The sequence below is a fragment of the Lagopus leucura genome, unplaced genomic scaffold (genome assembly GCF_019238085.1).
Source record: "Lagopus leucura isolate 7727_CA_CO unplaced genomic scaffold, USGS_WTPT01 Super-Scaffold_100081, whole genome shotgun sequence".
NCBI lineage: Eukaryota > Metazoa > Chordata > Aves > Galliformes > Phasianidae > Lagopus > Lagopus leucura.
In genome coordinates, this window is record NW_024962317.1 from 29803 (window position 1) to 47823 (window position 18021).

An 18021-nucleotide genomic window follows, 5' to 3' on the forward strand; every position below is an offset into this window, starting at 1 on the left:
GAGAGATGGAGTCCCATCGGCAGTCTGGAGCAACACGAAATACCCCCTCTGCTTCCCTCTCCGCATGACACAAGTCAGCACGCCTGGTCAGCAGAGCTGTTATGGAACACATCTCCCTTCCAGCGTTGTATACATGCATTTTTCATGCTTTTGGGAGACTTTGGGGGTTCTATTTAACTGGGATCTGGGGAACATGTGAAAGGCATTTACAGCATGCGGTGCTTTTCCTGCCGGGAAGCAGAGGTGCAGCGCTGAGGGCCGGGTGGCAGCAGGGCCAGGTTGGAACCGCGGCCTTAAACAAAAGCGCTTGTGATAATGCACACAGAAACCTGAAAAATGAAATGTGGAGGTGTGAAGTGTAAAGCTGGCAAAGAGGAAGGGAGAGCTGCAGAGAGAAAGCGGCCCTGGAGGAAGCAGGGCGGAATGGATGGGGCTGGTGCTGCAGGATGAGGGCTGGGGGTGGCAGGAGCAGCGATCCCAAAGCCCAGCACGGCGCAGCGGGCACCGCAGCCACGCAAACAGCAAATTAATGAGTCCTGCTTCCCTTTCTCCCAAAGGTTTCATGGGGCTTAATTAATGAATGTCTGTAAAACGCATTTGGAGCTGGGAATGAAATGTGCTGTGGAAATGCCAAATATTTTTAATGCTCCAGCAGATTTAGAAGGTTTAAATAGGAAAAAGACACAGCATTGCCTCTGAAATAGATTCCTCTCCTTGAAGCAGAGGGCTGCAGAACATGAAGTTTTCATCAGGCTGACTTGAAAGGGTGTTTTCACGGCTTTCCAAGCCCATTTATTCCCCCTTTCCCTTATACAGATGTGGACGCCGAGGCATGGGAAATCAAAGGGATTTACCCACGCTCATTGGCAGAGCCACCAGGATGAATAATTTCTGGATTTCCACTGGCAGTGGAATGCCCTCCTGCCCATCCGCCGCCTCCAGATGCGCGGCGGCTTGAGAAATTACACAGCACATGAGGCCTGGCCACGGGCACGGCCATGGGAAGGCAATGAGGACATCAGGTGTGACAACAGAATGGCATCCTCTGCAGTGCAGTGCTGCGCCCACACAGCGCGGGCTTCACCTCAAAGCCTGGTCCAGGATGGATGGCTGGGCGAGGGTTGGGGTCGGGTAGTTAAGGTTGGGTGGTTGGGGTTGGGTGGCTGTTGAGGTTGTTTGGTTGTTGAAGTTGGTGGTTGTAAGGCTGGGTGGTTGCTGGGGTTGGGTGGTTGTTGGAGTTGGTTGGGTGGTTGTTAAGGTTGGGCAGTAGCTGGGGTTGGGTGGTCATTGAGAGCTTGTCTGACTGTTGTGGTTGGGTGGTTGTTAAGGTTGGGTGGTTGTTGGGGTTGCGTGGTGGCTGAGGTTGGGTGGTTGTTGGGCTCCACTGACTGCCCTCAACGCCGGCAGGTCCGTCCCCAGGCCACGGGCCCTGTAACCACGTAACCCAGAAAGCATTTCACGCACGGAGTCCCGATGGAAATCGTTCAGCACCCGGCTGCGGGTCACCGCGAGGCCGCGCTCACAAAACGAGCGGCCGCAGCGCGCAGCCACGGCGCCGTGCGGCTCAGCGCCACCCCCACCCCCATCTCGGACCCAAAGCCGCTCCGCTCCCCCGGGCCGCGGCACCGCGCAGCCGTTCCGGGCGCCGCCACCCGCGGTCCCCGCGTTTCCCGAGGCCGCTCCGCGGTGACCCCCGGCGGTGGCGGAGCGGCTCCCCGAGCCCCGCTCGCCGCTGCGCCTTTAACGCGGCGCCCGCCGCCTCCCAGCCCGGCCCGGCCGCGGCGGCGCAGCGAAGATGGCGGAGTCCGGAGGTGCGGAGTTCGGAGCGGAGCGGCCCAGCAGGTGAGCGGGGCCCGGCGCGGCGCGGGGTCGGGGCGGAGCCGCGGGGCCGCGGGGCCGGGAGCGGGGAGCGGCTCGGGTGGGCGCGGGGCGGGCGGGGCTCGCGCTGTACGGCGGGCCGCTCGGCTCCGGCCGCGCCGCGCTTCGTTCTCCCTTCGTTTTCCGCCTCCGCGGCCGGGCCGCCCCGGTCGGCGTTCGTCGCTCCGAGCGCTGCGGGAGCTCCGCGGTTCCGTCAGCGCGGTGCTGACGCTCAGTTCGGCCCGGCCTGCGCTGCAGCCACGCGGCCCCGAGCGGCGCAGCCGGGCGGTGCGGGGCGATGCGGTGCGGTGCCGTGCGGTGCGCTCTCCCCGCAGCACGGACGCATCGCGCTGTGCTCTGCGGTTCCTTCAGCACGGAGCCGGCAGCGCTCAGAAGGCCGCGCCGTCCGTCTGTCCGTGGGCGCCGCGCCGTCCGTCTGTCCGCGGGTCGCTGCCCCGAGGCGCTGCGGGGTGGCAGCGGTTTGTTTCGGGCTGGAATGAACCGCCCCGCGATGGGACAGCGGCCCCGCGGTGCTCTGTGTGTCCGTAGGTTTGTTTTTGTGGATAATTTAAAACTAAAAGCCGGGTGAAACGTGAGAGTGAGAGCCGCTTCTCGCTGGATGTCAGCGTCACATTTGAAGTGATGGATTTATTGGAGGATATGGGGAGAAGCCTGCGGGCGACACTGGAGACACCGCACGGCCTCCGTGCAGTAAGAGGAGAATCTCAGGGCCCCGTCCGACCCAAAAGTGCCTCCTCGACAGCTCCTTCTGCCCCTGACCTTTTTCACTTACTGAATGTTTGCTCTCTGAGGCAGAGGATGGAGCCCTGCCTCGCCGTTCCTTGCACATGCCATTTCGCTGGTGCCGTTACCCAAACAGCACAGGCAGAATTTCCATCTTTGGAATTGCGACCGCGTGGCTCAGGAGGGCAACGTGCCATGCGCTGCCCAGGGCAGGACGAGTGTGCTGGGAACCCCTCAGCCCCGTGCTCTGAGCATGGCAGGAGCTTTGGGGCTGTGATGGTGTGAAGCGCAGGCACTGCTCTGCACCTGGTTTGTTTGGGATGTGTGCATGCGGGAGAAGCACACACTCACAGCACGTTTGTGTCCTCTGCAGCATTCTTCTTGCATATTGCTTTGTTGTTCTAACAGCACGTGGTTAGATTTCTTCTTATAAATAAAAGCAAACAGCCCAAATCTTCCCTTTTGAAATAAACTTTGTTGTTTTTTTTCCTCCTTTCCCTGTTAATAGTTTCCTGAGCTACAGCTGGTTTCGTGTTTTGCCTTGCACGGAAGGAGCTGCAGTGTTACCCTGCTGGTGAAGCTGTGCTCAGTGCTGCTCACAGGGATGCATTTTGGGTTTGGCGAGCGGAACCAGCAGCAGAAACTCTGCGGTCGTCGTGCCCTGAGTCAGGGAAGGCAGTGAGATGTGTGAACTGTGCGGCGTTGCTCACAGAGCACCACGTGAGGTCACACAGAGGTACAGGGAAAACATCTTTCGGGTGCATGGATGGATGCCATCACGTAGGCCTTCAAGCAGGAGTTAATTGGGGTGCCCAGATGTGCTGCTGGGGAGGGCTGTGTCTCTCCAGCCTGGGTTGATCCCATGAGGAAAGGAAGGCAGCCGGGCTGTACAAACACTCCTCAAAGCCCTCCCTAATGCTGTTACACGCTGCCGAAAGCGATCCCACCTGTCAAAACCAGAACGGATGGATGGGGGACCTGCAGGTCCCTCTTATCTGTGAGTACATGTGTGTTCACATCGAGGGGAAGGCAGCCTGAACTCCCCTAACCCCACTGCTCCCGGAGGGACAGCAGGACGGCAGGGCAGGGCGAGGTGATCAGGTGAAGGAGGATTGCAGTAGGGGCTGAGTCGGCCTCACCTCCGTGCTGCTGTAACCTCGCACGGCTTCGGTCTTTGCTTGGACATTCTTTCCTTTTGCAACCATGCGAAGTTTTGTGTGGTTTGTGCGTCCTGTACTCTGCCACGTGGCAACTGAAAAGCAGATGTAGTTGTTAGATCTGGTAGACGTGGAAATGTTTACACTCTGATTGAATCGCTGTAAAAAATCACTGCTGCTTTCTTGTTCAGTGTTGGGAGACTTTTGAGCTGGAGGCTTTATTTAGACCAGAAGAAAAACCCAGTGATTCTGTACAGGTTTTTCTCTTGCTCGGTACTGGTGGCTCTGTAGAGAAGTGTCTCACACTGTGAGGCTGTGGTGTCTCTTCCAGTTCCTTATTTGTATGGAGGATGAATTCTGGACATGCAGAGGAATCAGTGCAGATGAGGAAAATTGGGGAAGGGCTGTTCTGCACTTGTGGCTGCCCTGGGTTGCGTTGTTGTGGTGTGAGGTGTGCATGGAGCCAAGCTGCCCAGGAAGGTGTGTGGATGTTTGGGATGGGCCCACACCTGTCTGCAGGTACGTGGGAGGTGCAGGTAAGGAGGGAAGCAGCTGCAGGCGGCCGTGGTGGTGAGATCTGCTCATGGAACTGAACTGGAATTGGTGTTACGGTGCCAAGTGCTGGGGCAGCTGTTTGCATCTGCTGCAAGAAGTGCTTTCTCCAGCTTGCTTAAAAGCCATGGTGGGGGTTTCTTGCCCTGCCTGCTGTTCCATCGCTTCGCATTGCTTTTGCTTGAGATCCCTGGCTGCTCGGGGCGGTCGGCTGGAGGGTGGACGAGTGGAGTGAGGAGGAGCAGCGTGCTGTGGGTCACGGCAGCGTGGCTCTGCTGCTCCCTGCCTGCTCCAGCACCACTCTGTGACCGCACTGCTGTCACCTCTATTGCAGCGCTGCCTGGAGAATGCTGTAGGGTGCTGCAGAAATGGGCTGAGGCGAGCGCTGCTCCGAGGAGCTCATGGTCGGGTTTTGAAGTTGTCCTCAGTTTCTCACGTGGAGCAAAGGGATCAGTGTGGTTGTGTGGGCTGGAGGGGTCACGGAGCGGTTTGCTTCTAGGGGAAGCTTTCTGCTCTGAACTGCAAGAGGGGCTGAAACGGGCCATCCCTGACTGAAGGGTGACCCAGGCGCTGCTGCCTTGTGATGAGCTGGGAGGCTGGGACGGGACCTGCTGGATTTTCGGCCAGCGCAGGCAGTGCCTCAGAGCAGCTGAGTTCCACCACTCCCTCTCTGAATGCAAAAAAGGGATCCCACCGTGCTGACCATGGTGAAGGCAGCAGCCCAGCCGTGTCCCTTTGGGGTGGTCCTGGTGGCTGTGCTGTGCATCCCAGCACCACTGGGTGCCTCCCAGCCTTTGCTCAGCTGCCGCCGGCGCTGCAGGGGCGGTGGGTGGGGGTGCAGGAGGCACCCGCTGCAGCTCTGGGGGCTGAACGAGGACAGGGATGTGCTGCAGAGGTCTGGGCTTCTGGTACCTCTGATTTGGTCTCGCTTGCTTTCTTTTCAAGCCAGGGTTTGACTGTAAGGGCACGTGGTGGGAGAACCGGCTGCTGGCAGCGCTGCCTTCAAACAGCATCACAGTGCGTTGGGAGCCATGCAGCGTGGGAATATGGTCACATTGTGTGCAGTGTGAGATCTGCTGTGCTTCTGGTGGTCCTGGAGCTGGGAGCAGGAGGGGGCAGCTGGCTGCACTGCTGCCCATGGCTGCCACAGTGATTTATGTGCTCTGAGTGACTTTTGTATGGGCTCAGTTTGCTCCAGGCTCAGTGGGATCGGCTTTGGGGCCGACAGGAATCCGATTGCTGTAAGGTTTGGGGATGGCACCTTCAGGCACTGTGAAAGCACAGGTTGGTGGTGGTGGCGCTGCTGGTGGTGGCACAGAGATGAGCCTGGCTCTGACGCAGAAGCATTTTGAAGAATCTTGTTCTTTTTTCTTTTCTTTTTCTCACCATTTGTCCGGGTGCAGCCTGTACTGACCATCCCCTCACGTTGAAACTCCACGAGGTGGCACAGAGTTTAATGTGTTCGGATGTCTCGCCCTCCACTTTTTTGTTCCATGCTCCAATGCACCATTTCACCAGCCAGCTTTTGACAGACATCCAGTTTCATTAGCACTTGTAGCAGAAACCCAAATCCCACCTCCTTTGGCTTGCAGACAACCTACGATGGAAGTCTAGGCAGAATATCTGTGTGTGTGTGCTGGGTTCTGCCTGCACCCAGTCGGAAAGCAAACAAGAAGGAGATGCAGACATGTTCAAACTTCTCCTGATACAAAAATAACAATAATATTAAGACAAAGAAGTTGAAAAGACCTCTGCCTTGCAGTTGGGTCCTGGGGGTTCCCTTGGCTCCAGCTTTGGGACAGGTGGGCTGGAGGATGCTGAAGGACAAGCAGTAAGTGGATGGGGAGGACAGATTGAGAACTGACAGTAGTGACTCTGTATGGTTCTCCCTTCTCCAGACATTAACTGTAACTTTGGGACTGGAAGTTTAAAAGACAAAAGGTTTTTCAAACCGCTGCTGAATTCTCACTGTTCACTTTGAGACATTTTGCAGAAGACCATTTTTCCCCACAAAGCATGAAATCCTTCTAAAGCTCGAACTCATCGATGATCTTCATTTGAGCACCCCACATGGCGTGTCACCTCTGAATAGAGATGTTGGTCTCAGGCTTTCCACTTGCATTTACTGCTTTTGATGAACAAGAGGGTGTCAGGAGGGAAAATGAGTGGAGGCAGAGGAGGGAAATAGGAGGAATTAAGGGGAGGAGGTGGAAAAGGGAGCAAAGAGATTTTGCTCACGTGTCTTTCTAAAGATGACGGAACCATTGCCTTCACTCAGTGCGTTAACATTTAATTAGCTGCCGTGCTAATTGCTGTTGCATTTGCTAAGGACTCAATGGCAGGTGCAGTTCCTGGGGGTTCTGTGGCAGTGCTGTGCTGCCGGGGGGGGTCGAAGGGCAGGAATCCTTACAGTGCAGCTCTGCTTGCACCCACGGGGCGGCTGTGGCACTGGGGGGGGAGTGCAGGGTGCCAAAAGCTCCTCTTCAGCATTGGGGCATGTGACAGGGAGCCTTAGGATCTGAGATATTGCAGTAACCATGGCTACCGGTGACTTATCTGAGGGAGTTTGACTTTTGTTTTGATTTTATGTGTCTTAATTGTAGTTTAAAAATCAGAACCTGAATGTGTTTTTCACTTAGGCGTGAAACTGAGGGCATTAAATGATTTGCGTTATTGAAGTATCTATAATGCTGCCTTTCAAACTTATTCTTGAGCAGAGCCCTTAATATTCACGCTGTACGTGCTAAATAAAGTCACTGCAGCTTTGTGGTGGTTCTGTTGCTCTCGCCATAAAAGCTGTTGCAGGCTGGAGTGCTCAGAAGGTGCCTGGCCGGCTGTTTTGCAATCCCAAGCCCTTTGTTTATGTGGCACCGCGTACTTTATGTGAACACACACAAGCTGCTGCTTTTCCTCTGTCCTCTTTTGTACCCCAGCCATGCCCCGCGGGGTCCTGCCTTCAGAGCTCGTGTTTACTGTAGAGGCTGGCTGCTGGAAGGTTGCCCTGCGTGGAAATCTTGCCAAGCCCCTTGAGTTCCTCCTGTATGAAACATTACCGAGCACCACCTGCCCAGAGAGCAGGAAAACGTGGGTGGATATGAGCAGGGATGCTGAGCAGGGATGCAGAGCAGGGATGCAGAGCGATGCTAGCACCACAACTATCCCTCCTTCCATGGAGGACCATGTTATGAAGGAAGAATAGCAAAAGGCCAGGCACTTGTGTAGCAAAAGAATTTTTTCTCTTTGATTCGACGGCTGAAGTGTTTCCTGGTGTGGCTCCCTCTGTTTGTACTTGTGCAGGAGTTACAAACACGCTGAAATATGAACTCATGCTTCGTAAGCCTTTAATTCTCGCTTTGATGTTTTTAATCATCAGTACAGATTTGGTTAAAAAAAAAAAAAAGTGAAATGATTCATTAGCTTGAAATGCATCTTGGATTACAGCCGGTGCTGTGCAGAACAGGGGAGGCAGAGCAGGGCCAGCTGTCCTGAGAGCAGAGCATTGGTGAGGCCGAGGTCGGTGCGGCGGGCGGAACGTCGCCATCAGGGCTGGCAGTTCCTGCCTGTTCTTGGAGGCCCTCAAATGTCCCAGCCCATCGGCTTTGAGGTCTCGTGAGCGTTCAGCCCTGTGTTCTGATGCTTCCTCACTGTATCTGTTTTGGGTCTGACATCAAGCAGTCCTTGCTTGGGAACATGACAGTTAGGATGTGGGCAGCGCGCTTGGGGTGAGAAGGAGCACACAGCCACGGTGCTGCAATAAGGGCAGCAGCAAGAGGAAAAATTCTGGGCTTGTTTGCCTTCCCTGCCTGCTGTCTGCCTGCAGCCGCTCCCTTAGCCCTCGCTTTCACCTTCTCCCCATGCACGCCGGTTGGTGTCGGCTGTCCCCAAGCTGTGGTCATGGATCTGTGCTGAGCTCTGTCCTGCAGTGACTGGAGAGGATTGAAAGCAATCTGGCTTCAGAACAGCGGCTTGGAGACAAATCCTCTATCCCATTACTTGTCCCTGGCAGTCCCTTCTTGACAACCAGGTGTCAGTGATGTCAGTGGTCTTGGAGAGGGCTGCCCAAGGCAAGTAGTCCGTCTTCTCAGTGTCTGCATTGAAATCCAGCTACGAAACCAACCTGTATCACCTCCATTTGTGCCGTGAATGCAGTGGTACTCATGTGAAGATGCCTCTTCAGCTCTTCCCATACAGAAAGTGGGGTTTCTGTCCTGGTGAAGTCGCCTTTGTGTTGATGTATTCATGTTAAAGACCCCCATCGTGTCGCCGTTGTCAGACAGCCGTGCAGCCCATGGGATGTGCCGTGGCCGACACTCTTCCTTTTCACATCTTTCAGAGCAGGATTGCTGTGGGGCGCAGCCGTGTTGCTGTGGCACTGCTCGGCCCCACTGCAGCACACTGTGGGCACAGGAGCCCTGCAAAGCTCTGCCGTCTTCTTGAGAGCAAAGATGGAGAAATGAGGAAAATTCCAGAAGCTTGAGAGCCCTGCCTGCACCCATAAGGGCAGGGGGAAGGAGCAGAATAAACACTTTATTGTGCTTGATGAATGGCTTTTATCTCGAAGGATGTTCTGAACTGCTGGGAAGGAGATGCAGCTCCGCTGAAGTTTGTCTGCAAGGCTGCTTCTTCTGTAACAAAGTGTTAAGCAACAAATGCACGGCATGTTCATATACTATGCTTTGGATAGAGGCAGCCTCACAAAGGCACTTTCAAATGTTCAAGGCCTCCTTTTGTGCTGGTTTCACTCTGGCATCCCACTGCTGCTTTGCTCTCCACCTCCAGCAAGCGGAGCTGAGCTGGGTGGTGATGTGGGGCTGTGCCTGGGGGGTGGCAGCTTCTGCTGCAGGCCCCTTCCTGCCACCCGTGCTGCAAACTCTGCTGCTGTTTTCTCCTCCCTCTTTTTCTTCTTTTTTGTTTGTGAAGTTTCCTACTGATTCCTCATGATTTTTCAGGTTTATCTTGCTTCCAGCTCACATGAGTTTCTTCTAAAATGTCTCTTTCGGAATGAATGAAGCTGGACATTAGCAGTGCTTCTCTTACTGTTGGGTTTTGGTTTGTTTTGCCTCTTTTACCTGGAAGATTGTGTCACTGCTGTGTAATAGGAGGAAAGGACCCATATGGGGAGCTCTCCTGGGGTTGCTGCTCACAATTACTGGTGAAATGAACTGCAGCACATACAAACTCTTTTCTTCTAGCCCAGAAATATCTTCTCTAAGTTTATTCTCTGGTTATTAGCAGTGGCTGTGGAAGTTAGCTGAGAGAAAAGCAAAGGGAGGGCTGTCTGTTCAGGTGCTGTTTGGAGAGTCACCCCCACGGGGAGGGCTGTGCCATTCTGTGGGGACAGCAGTCATCTGTGGGTAAGTCCTTACGCCAGCACCGGGAAAAGGAGCCAGTGAAGAAAATTGCCATGGGAAGAATCCTGCAGGAGATGGAGCTGAAGGAGGCTGCAGTGAGCTGTGGGGCTGCCATCCCTCAGGTGTGCTTTACCTGTGCAGTCGGGGCAGCGAGAGCTGGCCTGGGGAGGGCAGCGTGCAGGACAAGGCCGTTTCCTCACTGTGATGTTTCCTCCTCTCTGCCCCAGCGGATTGCTCTGAAGAGAGGAGTCAAATGAGTTTGCCACGATGAATATTCATGTAGTCGCTCCCTCCAATCGCTTTTTTCCTCCGCCACGGGAGGAGTGGGAGTGCAGAGATGTTTCTTGGCTCTCGAAGTCATGGATAAGGGTCTTGTCAGCAACTGCCTTTCTGCTAATCCTTTCTATTAGGGGAAGGATGTTGTAGCTGGACGGCGTTCTCCGTGCTGTGACTCGGAGGGAGGGATTTCAGGGGAAGCACAGCCGAGTGCTGTCAGCCATCCCAGTAAGAACCCGCATGGATTTTGGGGCGCAGTTTTGAAGCAGACTGCAAAAATGCATCGCTGCATCCCGCAGCATCCCAAAGCACTGCGGAGCTGCGTTGGCTCCCCAGGGCTCTGATGGATGTGACAGATGTCCCCTGGCCTGCCTGTTCTCTAAAGCTTGCAGGAAATTGCAGTCTGATAAGTGAGGCAAGTTGAAAGTCCTGTCTATTGTTCCTTATCGTCTGAGGGTTGTTTACAGCCCCCATCTTGTTATCCCATCTCCCACACGCTCCTCTGACCTCACCTACTTGTTTGGTCCTCTGTCTGTGGCGCCTGCTGTGGTGGTGGTGGTGAACTCTCTGGGTTGGTTGTTAGCAGATGGTGTGGATTTGTGGACACGAAATGCTGTTTTCCAGATTCGTTGTCATCTATTTGTGATCTTTTTTCATGTCACGCTTCCCTAAAACATCCCTTGAAAACATAAAGCCCCAATAGCAGGTGGCTTCTGAAAAGCTAAGATCCATCCTGAATACTGACTGGTTCTTGTGTGTTTTCTTCCCAGAAGAATTCAGAGAACGTGGGATGTTGATCCAGAAAACTAGTTCAGAGTTGGATGAAGTTTGCGAGTGAGCCTCAGATTTCTCCTTCAGTTGGTGCGAGCGCAGCGCTCAGCTGTGGGACACACTGCCCTGGGTTGGCTCAGGAAACCTGCAGCACAACTGGGGTTACCTTCAGGGCAGCACAGAGTATCGCAGCGTCCTTCCCACTCGTGCAGAGTTGCTGCTGCTGTTCACCTCCAAATGCAGTGTTCTCACCGACAAGTGCATTCGAGGCCAAGTGAATGTAGGAGCGATGCTCCACGCACCGAGGAACATGTGTGAGAGGCATTGGGAAAACCAAGGAAATATTTACACTGGGAGGGGATTGTTTACAGTGCAGTTCAAACAGTTGACGTTAGTTAGAGCAGCCGGTGCTGTGCAATATTCTGCTCTTCTCAGGAGGGTCAGGCATAAGGAAAGGATCAAACAGGGCGAGCAGGGCCGTCCTTGGACGGTACAGAATATCTAACAGCTGCACTTAGGTTAGGTGGTGAGAAGAATAAGCAACTGTGAGTCAGTCTCGTGGTTGAAGTCGAGGTCAGGGTGGACTCTGGGGTAGCAGCAGTGCGTGGACACCTCTGTTCATGGAGATGTTGGCCCTTCTTGCTGATGTTTGGCTGGTCCCAAAGCCCACGTGTGCTGCGGCGTGACAGGTTGTCAGTAACACACGAGTGCAAGTGAACGTTTTGGATGTGTCTTTTGTGCTGGGATAAGGGAATACAACCGAGGTACTGATGTCATGATGGTCTGTGTGGCTGTCGAGCTGGGAATTTGCTTTCAAACTGCTTTGTGTTACAGAATCTCCCCCAGCATGCTTTGTAGGTATACCACATATTGTTTTAATTTAAAACCAGCCTGTCTCTCTTGTTCTGTTTTTAGCATGGCTGACAAGAACAGCACCCTGAAATGCACGTTCTCTGCTCCTGGCCACAGCACCACTCTACTGCAGGGACTGGCCTCGCTCCGAGCTCAGGCTCAGCTGCTTGATGTCATCCTCACTATAAATAATGAAGTGTTTCAGGTTCATAAAGTTGTCTTGGCTGCCTGCAGTGACTATTTCAGGTGAGAATCTGATAGGGAAGCAGGCACTGTTACCTCTCCCCTTGGTTTCTGTTTCCCCATCCTCTCCTACCCCAACCTCCCCACCGTGCCCCAACGTCACTCCCCCCCGCAGCCCTTTGAGGTATGGTTTGCACCACACGTGTCAGTGGGATTCCCTGGAGGCGTGTGGACATTTGGGGTCTGTCCCTCTGCGTTCTGATGAGGTTGTTCTGCCGCAGCCCCTGGGCTGAGACCCATCTCAAGGGCAGGTCTTGAAGCCACCCCGAGGAGGATGAGGCGTTTTGTGCGTGTGTTCCCCAGCCCATAGGGAACGGCTGTCCCTCTCTGTGTCTGTAGAAAGCCAAAGCATGGAGATGAGCTTCCTTTGCCAAATTAAGGCACGATGAACCAATTGCAGAGCAGGGAGTTCAGTCTAAAGTGAAAAATGGAGTTCATCCATCTTGCCTCCATTAAAGTCTTGTCTGACAGTTCTGTGGCACGGGGTTCTCTCCCCATTCAGCAGCCCCTTGACACGCAGGTTCCTTGCTGACCTGAGCAGGTGACCAGGAGCACGGCACGTAGGCCTGTCCCTCGAATATCCCAGTTCTTCAGCTGCTCCAATGGTGTCCTTCTTAAGGACCCTCACGTTTTCCAGGCTGTTCCCTTCTCTCTCCCTTCTGACTCCCCTCGGTAACATAAACCTTCCGAGCTTATCGCTCTCCCTAACAGGCATGCAATTAATGATGGAGCTGATCTTCCACCAAATGCTAATAGCACTATTTGTATTCATAAATGCTGTATGCAGTGCCACTGTTAGTGTGTTTTCCCTGTTGAAATGTAATTGCTGAGTGGGTTTCTTGCTATAAGGTCTGTGGCATTAAGTAAGGTTGTCCTGGGGAACGATGGCAGAATAATCTAGCTTTTGAAAACGCACTTTATGCAGAAGAGGGGAGGGAAAAGAGTGAAATTGAAGCATTTATACCATCAGCGTTTTAAAACCATAACACTTTTTCAAGGAATGGCATTTTATTTGGTGGTTTGTCTTCATCATGGCAACGGCGATGCTTTCCTTTGCTTGTGCACAGCCAGCTCTGTACAGCTAATGCATGAGCACACACACATGCCTGCATCTCCTCTGGGGCAGGGGATCAGGCAGCATGCTGTTTGGTGACATGGGATCTGCAGGGGGATTTTAGCAGAGTGCTCTCATCTGCTGTATGGACAAATAATTGCGAACAGCGTTCCTGGTCACTCGGTTACAGAAAACTGATTTCATGTGCAGATATTTCCTTATTTAGGTCGTTCAGCTTTCTGTAGGGTTGTGCTGGACGGCAGCAGTTCTTCTAGCCTGGTTTGGACAGGAAACTTGGAACTCCTGTCTTTTGATAGCGTTCCCAAGGTATTTCTCTATTCCTGTGTTGATGCTAAAGAGGAAGAAGGTCTGTTCAGCATTTGCTCTGAGTAATTTGTATCTTAAAGTCGTTGCAGCTCTGACAGTGTGCCTTCACAGTGAATTCACCTCTCAGACATGAAAAAGTAGGTTATCAATGGTGAAAAAATGGCCTAAAATGTGCAGGCAGTTTGAACGGTCTTTGGTGTGACAGCCTTTGTAGGCTTGCTGTGATGTTTGTACAACGATGCTGGGCGGTGAAACCGCATGTCACCGTTCTTCAGCAACCTGGTTTGACTTTGCCTTCCGCAGAATCGCTCTGCTGCTGCTTGTTGAATGCTACACACAGTGCAAACCTTTGCCCCCCAGCCACCAATATGTAACAAAAACTGCTGAAACGTAATGTAAACCTATAAAAAACAATGTGCACTTATGTCCCCATCACGCCTGCAGGCCCCGTGCCTGGGAAACGCAGCCCTGCTTCAGAGCAGCAGTTTATGAGATGCCTGCGCAGTGCTCGGCGTGGTATGCGCTTCCTGTGGAATTTAGAAGCCTCCCAAGGAGGTGATCGAGGGCCTAATCTCAGCCTGGCCTGGTCAACTGATGTGCTTGCAGCTGTGCTGTAAGAAAATCGTTGTGTTTTTTTCTTTTTTAATTGCCTTCCAGCCCCCTGCTGTCGTACTGCAACATAACAGACGTTTTCTGAAGTGGTCGCAACTCCTATTTTCATAAGGCATTGGGAAGGAGCCTTGGAGACGAGGTTCTGTCGTAATGACCAAAGCCTTGTGTAAATTCTATTTGCAATGGCAGCGTTGAAGCCCTTGGCTAACTCACCTCCGGTGCGATGGCGTTGCCTGAAGGCCCCTCTCAGGCCAGCTCAGGGGCTCGCTGACTTCTGAGCATTGATGCCTCCCCAAAGTATTTTCTTCTTTACGCTCACAAATCCTGCGTAGTTGAAAATCAGGAAGTTAGAGTTACGGATGCCAGCCTGTGCTGCTGCAGATCCCACTGTTGCTTTTGGCTGCTGAATATCAAGGATCCTTTGGTCCAGCACACAACGCTCCCTGCTCTGATGGCTCTGACCACTTCCTGGCGCTTTGTCCTGGGAACCATTCCTGCATCCAGTGCCGGTGAAGCAGCACTGACAAACCTAACTGTGATAGCTGAATGGGACTTCTCAGTGCGTTGTTTATGCAAGCTGTATATCAGTAATTGCATGCTCTTTTCTTTTTTCTTCTGGCTTTTAGAGATTTAGCCTTGATTTATTCCCCCCCCCCATCCTTCCTAAGAGGTTCAGTATGTTTAAAAAAATGAGAAGTGCTACATCATTGACGTGCTATTAAAGAGGGGGAAATCTTTGTTTGTGTTCTTGACCTCCAGGGCGATGTTCACAGGTGGGATGAGAGAAGCCAGCCAAGACGTGATCGAACTGAAAGGTGTATCTGCAAAGGGGCTGAAACACATCATAGACTTCGCATACAGTGCTGAAGTGACTCTCGATCTTGACTGCATTCAGGACGTTCTGGGAGCTGCCGTCTTCCTCCAGATGGTGCCTGTCGTGGAGCTCTGCGAGGAATTCCTGAAATCTGCCATGAGCGTAGAAACGTGTCTCAATATCGGGCAGATGGCCACCACCTTTAGCCTCGCCTCCTTAAAGGAATCCGTCGATGCATTCACCTTCAGGCATTTCCTCCAGATCTCCGAGGAGGAGGATTTCCTCCACCTGCCTCTGGAGCGCCTCGTTTTCTTCCTGCAGAGCAATAAGCTGCAAAGCTGCAGCGAGATCGACCTGTTCCGCGCCGCCGTCCGCTGGCTGCAGTACGACCCCACGCGCCGTGCCAGCGCCAGCCAGGTGCTGTGCCACATCCGCTTCCCGCTCATGAAGTCCTCCGAGCTGGTGGACAACGTGCAGACCTTTGACATCATGGTGGAGGACGTCCTGTGCCGGCAGTACTTGCTGGAGGCCTTCAATTACCAGATCCTGCCTTTCCGGCAGCACGAGATGCAGTCCCCCCGCACCACCATCCGCTCCGACGTCCTGTCCCTCGTCACCTTCGGCGGCACTCCTTACACCGACAACGACCGCACCGTCAGCTGCAAGGTGTTCTGCCTGCCTGACGCCGGCGGGCGCCAGTTCAAGGAGCTGACGGAGATGGAGGTGGGCAGCAGCCATTCCTGCGTGGCCGTGCTGGACAACTTTGTCTACATCGTAGGGGGGCAACACCTGCAGTACCGGAGCGGCGAAGGAGCGGTTGATATTTGCTACCGTTACGATCCTCACCTCAACCAGTGGCTGCGAATCCAGGCCATGCAGGAGAGCAGGATCCAGTTCCAGCTGAACGTCCTGCACGGCATGGTGTACGCCACGGGCGGGAGGAACCGCTCGGGGAGCTTGGCTTCTGTGGAGAAGTATTGCCCCAAAGACAACGAGTGGACTTACGTGTGCTCCCTGAAGCGCAGGACGTGGGGGCACGCCGGGGCCACGGTGGGGGACAAGCTGTACATATCGGGTGGGTATGGGATTTCGGTGGAAGATAAAAAGGCCCTGCACTGCTACGACCCGGCCGCGGATCAGTGGGAGTTTAAAACCCCGATGAACGAACCCAGAGTCCTGCATGCCATGGTCAGTGCAAATAATAGGATTTACGCTCTGGGAGGCCGCATGGACCACGTTGACCGTTGTTTCGATGTTTTGGCCGTGGAATATTATGTGCCTGAAACAGACCAATGGACAACAGTGAGCCCCATGCGTGCAGGTCAGTCGGAAGCCGGCTGTTGTTTGCTAGAAAAAAAGATTTACATCGTAGGGGGGTACAACTGGCATCTGAACAACGTCACGAGCATTGTGCAGGTGTATAACACAGAAACTGATGAATGGGAAAGGGACCTGCATTTTCCAGAATCTTTTGCTGGGATAGCATGTGCTCCTGTGATACTGCCACAGATCACCACCCAGAGATAACTGAGCTGCTGTGCTGGCCGTGGGGTCGCCTCGTGTTGCATGTCGTTGGGATGGCGTGGCGTTTTCCTTGTTTGCAAATGGTATCGTGCATTTTCTGGGCGAGGGAAGGAGAAAAATAGCTTGCGTTCCCTCCTCTGTGAAGTCCCTCCTCTTCTCTTACGTAGTGTTCTGGCAAGCGTGCTTCGTCAGAAGCACTTGTCAGCTAGTTAGACTTAGCAGATGTTACAGCTGGAAAAAGCTTTTCTCTTTTTTTCTTTATCTGAAAAGTGTGTGTGTGGGGAGGGGGGGTGGGAATGCATTTTGCCAACTTTCCGTATTTTTAACAATATTACACATTGCAAACATTGACAGCTCAGGAGTAACTAAGTACTGTGGTATGTTTCAAAGAGTTCAGGTGTGATTTTTACTAATAGCTCCAAAAATCATTGTGCGTCGATTTGTTGTTTTTTTAGCAAAGAAAAAAAACCAAAACCTGTATAACACACTGACCTCCAGAAGCAATAAAGAGACAGCGGGAGCTGGAAGAGCTCAGGTGCTTGGGCTGTGAAAGCAGATCCTTGCTTTTCAGAGGTGATTTGCTTTGTTTTTCCCCTCCTGGAAGGGGAATGCTTGCCCCTGCACACCTCTGGCCTCTGTTGGTTCTTCCCTGTTTGGATTTGCAATTCCAGATCCCCTCCTCACCCCCTCCAGACATCAGCATGATATTCTTGTCCAGAAATTCTCCCTTAACTGGGGCATCCACGGTTCACAGCACTAAAGCCATGTTGATAACTTGATCACACAGAAACAAGCACGATTTTTTATAGCTGCCAAAAATTTGTTTGGCTTCGCTGGCAATAAGAGCTCGGCAGCTGTTATCTGGGCTGACCCAATACAGGCTGAAGCAGGGAGCACCCAGGGGCTGTGCAGGACCCGCTGCCTGCACGCATCCCCCAGCCCGTTCTGCACAGGGAGGTGGGTGCTGCTCATTCACCTGCTGGAGGGTTTTCTCTCTTGACTTGTAAAGAGGAGCCTGGGTTTCATGACGAGATGGAAGTCCAGGCGAATGGCCTCTGTTGCTGGTGGGTGTTTTAAATTAAGAGATTCCTTTCAAGATGGCTCTGTCATTTTTGTGAATTCTGTGTCTGCTGCACAGAATACTGCTATTTCTTGAACTGTCCTTTCCTCCAAGCCATTTTTTTTCTAATTAATTTTGACTGAGAAATGAAGTGGAAGTTTCTTCCTTTACCAGGCATTCTGTTTCAAGGGCTTTGTTTTGTACCTGTGGAAGTTGGGTTTTGATGGAGGTAGCCTTCTTTTCAGAGAAACTGTTGCGTTCTGCTGGTTAAATAAATGCCGTGCTGTAACCCTTAGAGACAACGCCTGATGTCTGTGTGGCGGATGAATCACTCATCAGGGCTGTGCAAAGCATGAACTCCGTACCTCAGATTCACTTAAGGATATTTCTGACGACGGAAGCACTTTTGAGTGCTCAGACCTCAGCTCATTTCTGCATTTGAAATTTCAGTCAAAATGATGCACAGTTTGGTTTGTTTCTATCTATCTGCTGGTTTGCCAATAATAAATGGATGGAAAGTGCTTGTTGGTGTTCAGAATGCTGAAGTCAAGTGGGCAAGCTCTGCTTCTGTGGTGTGCAGTGCAGCCAGCTCTCCTGGTACCACCGCTCCCATCTGTGGGCACTGCAGACCAGGTGCTGAGAACGGTTTGCACGTCCTCTCGCTGGGACTTGCAGCACTGTGCTGCAGGGTTCCACCTCTCCTGGTTACCAGGACGTTCTTTTGATAGTGATATAAACAATTATTTTTTGTGACGTGGCCTGGAAGGACTCCAGCTGCTCTGAATTTAGCACAGGCTGGCTGAAGTATTTGTGACAGTGGTATGATC

At 52.9% G+C, this 18021-nt stretch overlaps 1 protein-coding gene across 2 annotated transcripts; it reads left to right on the forward strand.

Annotated features, from left to right (window-relative positions):
* The first annotated feature begins 1767 nt into the window (after nucleotides 1-1767).
* KLHL26 (kelch like family member 26) lies at nucleotides 1768-16419 on the forward strand. 2 transcript variants are annotated; one of them, XM_042887363.1, is made up of 3 exons: nucleotides 1768-1842; nucleotides 11624-11806; nucleotides 14556-16419. In XM_042887363.1, the coding sequence occupies exons 1-3, from the start codon at nucleotides 1796-1798 to the stop codon at nucleotides 16135-16137; spliced, it is 1812 nt and encodes a 603-aa protein (XP_042743297.1). In that variant the 5' UTR covers nucleotides 1768-1795; the 3' UTR covers nucleotides 16138-16419. The 2 variants fall into 2 exon arrangements, with proteins under 2 accessions (XP_042743297.1, XP_042743298.1); XM_042887364.1 differs by lacking the exon at nucleotides 11624-11806 and having other exon boundaries at nucleotides 1783-1842.
* Nucleotides 16420-18021: the final 1602 nt, after the last annotated feature.

What these genes read in the sequence shown, in the direction of transcription:
- KLHL26 (XM_042887363.1), top strand. Translation starts at nt 1,796, where the DNA reads ATGGCGGAGTCCGGAGGTGCGGAGTTCGGAGCGGAGCGGCCCAGCAG. An exon ending in GGAGCGGAGCGGCCCAGCAG is followed by an intron (nt 1,843 to 11,623) that starts GTGAGCGGGGCC and finishes TTCTGTTTTTAG; the next exon opens with CATGGCTGACAAGAACAGCA. An exon ending in GCCTGCAGTGACTATTTCAG is followed by an intron (nt 11,807 to 14,555) that starts GTGAGAATCTGA and finishes CTTGACCTCCAG; the next exon opens with GGCGATGTTCACAGGTGGGA.